At 52.2% G+C, this 3,346-nt stretch overlaps 1 protein-coding gene across 1 annotated transcript; it reads left to right on the top strand.

The window, feature by feature from the left end:
* The first annotated feature begins 1,545 nt into the window (after nucleotides 1-1,545).
* Nucleotides 1,546-3,096, top strand: LOC123438611 (expansin-B6-like). The gene is made up of 3 exons (XM_045115791.1): nucleotides 1,546-1,844; nucleotides 1,950-2,059; nucleotides 2,237-3,096. The coding sequence occupies exons 1-3, from the start codon at nucleotides 1,667-1,669 to the stop codon at nucleotides 2,744-2,746; spliced, it is 798 nt and encodes a 265-aa protein (XP_044971726.1). The 5' UTR covers nucleotides 1,546-1,666; the 3' UTR covers nucleotides 2,747-3,096.
* Nucleotides 3,097-3,346: the final 250 nt, after the last annotated feature.

Below are 3,346 nucleotides of genomic sequence, written 5' to 3'. Positions count from 1 at the left end.
TAACCTACTGTTTAGTCCTAGTTCTGGCCACAAACCGGGGCTAATGCTCCGCGGCACGCCACGTGGCAGTCGCTGGATCTTTAGTCCCGGTTTTTGCCCCGAACCGGGACTAATGAGATGAACCGAACCGGGGCCAATGCCCTAGCAAACTGAACCGGGACCAATGTCTGGCATTTGTCTCGGTTTTAATTTGAACCGGGGCTAATGGTCTTTTGTGCTCCGGCCGAAAGACCCATTTTCTACTAGTGCAACTTGCTAATCGTCCCGTGACCATGACGGAGCTCCTAGTGAAGATTCGTGTTTAGTTGCACTAGTTGATTGTGGATGCTCCTGAGTTGTGTAGTGTTCTCGGTACGCACGTCGGTTTGCGCTTTAGGCCGCTTGCAAAGTTCAAGTATTGCAATCCCTCAACGGCACCCCACATCTACAAATGTCTTTCATGACGATGGTTTTCTGTCTACTAGCTTGGTGTGCCCTGTTTGGGCATTGCTTTTCGTCCCTACCTATACAGTTTTTGGCTTGGTTTTCCTTATAAACCGGGTCAATTTGTTTAGGTTTTTGATTCAGTTTTCCTTATAAACTGGATCAACCACTGTTTAGGAAGAAACTCTTGCCTTGACAGCTTTTTGAGCAATATATTCACGTGGCGATTCTCTCCCTCCTTCTCTGGTGACCTTTCAAGAAAAAAAATCCTGCTTAACTAGTCCAGTTCGGCCTTGCAAGCCAGTGAGACGGTCTCCTATCATGACGAGTCTAAATCCTTGGCCTATTATCAATTTGGACCGCTCCCGCACTTTCAACTCATTATGTCTTCTTTCGGTACACAGGCAGGTACTACAGGAATGTTGACAGTGTGGTTGGAAGAAGAAGATGACTCCGAAGCCGTTGGATCAACATGTTACGGCGGAGAGCAATTGACTGGAAAAAAAAAATCGCATATCATATTATGGCTCGATTTTCTAAAGTAATACGTATGAATTTGAGAGTGGCCATCCAGAGGATCAATCGATGCGACGATGAATTATCAGTCTAGAGATGCTGGGTTATACGATGATTGCCTCCAGAGTTCCATTGGTTCGAGACTATAGTTTCCGTGCATTGTGATCGACCTGGCGCTGGCGGGGGCGATGGTGGGTCGTTCCTGTGGTTTCCCACCGCATGTGCTGGGATCAACAACCGCGCGCGTTCTCAGCTAATCCACACCGAGTTGCCCATCTCAATCGAAACCAGGACCCCAAAGAGGGAGAGATTATTATTCGATAAATCATTGGCCGGTACGCACCTGTCCACACCAAGCGTAACATGGCATAGCGGCCGAGATGTGATTTTATAATAGCGATGCTCGTGAACCGAAGCCTCCAATCCCCCATGATTTCCTCCCAACCCCATGTGAGCATACGACCAGTGAGGCACGCACCTAGCGCCTAGCGCCACGGCCCGTCCGGTGCAGTGCAACGGCCGTTGCCGATGGTGGGGTGGGTGACGACGCCGGTCGAATCGCCCGCCCGTCCCGCGGCCGTTTTGCCTGCCTATAAATAGTCCGGCAAAGGTCCTTCCCTTGGACCATCAAGACACAAACCAGAGTCCACAGCAGAGCAACACTACTACCACCCCCCAGTGGCAAATACAGCATAGCGACAAGGCTCTAGCAGCTTAGCAGCTGAAGATGGCCGGGGTACTCTCTGTCAAGGCCGTCGCGCTCGCCGCCGTGCTTGCTGCCGCGTATGTCTCCTCGGCGGCGGCGGTGAACCTCAACACCTCCGCCGTGTCTTACAGCTCCGCGTGGCTCCCGGCCAGAGCGACCTGGTACGGAGCGCCCAACGGCGCCGGGCCCGACGACAACGGTACGTGCCTGCCGTGCCGTGTGGATGCTTGATGCAGCGATGCTCTCCGTCCGTTCTAATCTAATGTCGTTGCTCAATTTGGTTCATCGGTGTGCATGCATGCAGGCGGCGCTTGCGGCTTCAAGCACGTGAACCAGTACCCCTTCTCCTCCATGACCTCCTGCGGCAACCAGCCCCTGTTCAAGGACGGCAAGGGCTGCGGCTCCTGCTACCAGGTACTACTTTACTGCCATAGATGAGCTTACATTCCTTTTCCCTGGACCTTGGTGAGAGTGAGACGATGGAATACAGTACACTGCACTACGTACATACACTTGGTTTGGTGATAGTATCAGTTGGTATCACAGTGTGTTGAGACTTGGTTGACCATGCATCCTGGCTTGTGCTTTCAGATACGATGCAGCGGCGACCGCTCCTGCTCCGGCAACATCGAGACGGTGATGATCACCGACATGAACTACTACCCGGTCGCCCAGTACCACTTTGACCTGAGCGGCACGGCCTTCGGCGCCCTGGCCAAGTCGGGCCTCAACGAGAAGCTCCGCCACTCGGGCATCATCGACATCCAGTTCAGGAGGGTGCCGTGCAACTTCCCCGGCCTCAAGATCAACTTCCACGTGGTGGAGGGCTCCAACGCGGTGTACCTGGCGGTGCTGATCGAGTACGAGGACATGGACGGCGACGTGATCCAGGTGGACATGAAGGAGGCCAACTCGGGGTCGTGGATGGCGATGCGCGAGTCGTGGGGATCCATCTGGCGGATGGACTCCAACCACCGCCTCCAGGGGCCTTTCTCCATGCGCATCACCAGCGACTCCGGCAAGAAGCTGGTGGCCAACAATGTCATCCCGGCCAACTGGAGGCCCAACACCGACTACCGCTCCTTCGTCCAGTTCAGTTGATTGGCCCCGACCGGCCCATGAGCGGCCACGTGCGCCTGCATCATGCACGCATGCATGCATGCATGCGCTCTGGCCCCTCTGCTGGTTGCAGTTCATCACTCGGTTGATCGAAATCATTTGCCTTATTTTATTTTTTGTATTTTGCGTGGGATCACGGAGCTTGAGATGCCGTCTGTCTGGTGTCATATGTGGGGTCGTCGTCTAGCGTCGTGAACATGTGTGGGAAATGTAGGAAGCATGGTTTGCATGTGCTCTCCCGCCCACTGACTCTGTGTACGGTGTACCATGCATAACATGGCACTACCTGTGTGTAACCAAAATACCAAATCAAAGTTATAAATTATACTATACGTACAGTTTGTTCTAGTACTACTTATTTCTCTGAGTCTCTTTTTATCAGCTCCCGCTTTTTCTCTAAACGAGGCTAAAGCTTTGACATTTCATCAAGGAGAAAAAAGTCTGTATACGTAAAGACACGGGCCATAGCCAGTTAGAGCATCTCCAATAGCTTTGTTTATATGAACGTCTATATTTGTTTTTAAAACCTAAAACAGGGGTCAAGCAACTTGCCTATATGATCGTTCAAATATGCATAATTTT

The sequence above is a fragment of the Hordeum vulgare genome, chromosome 1H (assembly GCF_904849725.1).
Source record: "Hordeum vulgare subsp. vulgare chromosome 1H, MorexV3_pseudomolecules_assembly, whole genome shotgun sequence".
Taxonomy (NCBI): domain Eukaryota; kingdom Viridiplantae; phylum Streptophyta; class Magnoliopsida; order Poales; family Poaceae; genus Hordeum; species Hordeum vulgare.
This window is presented reverse-complemented; position numbering and strand designations above follow the sequence as displayed.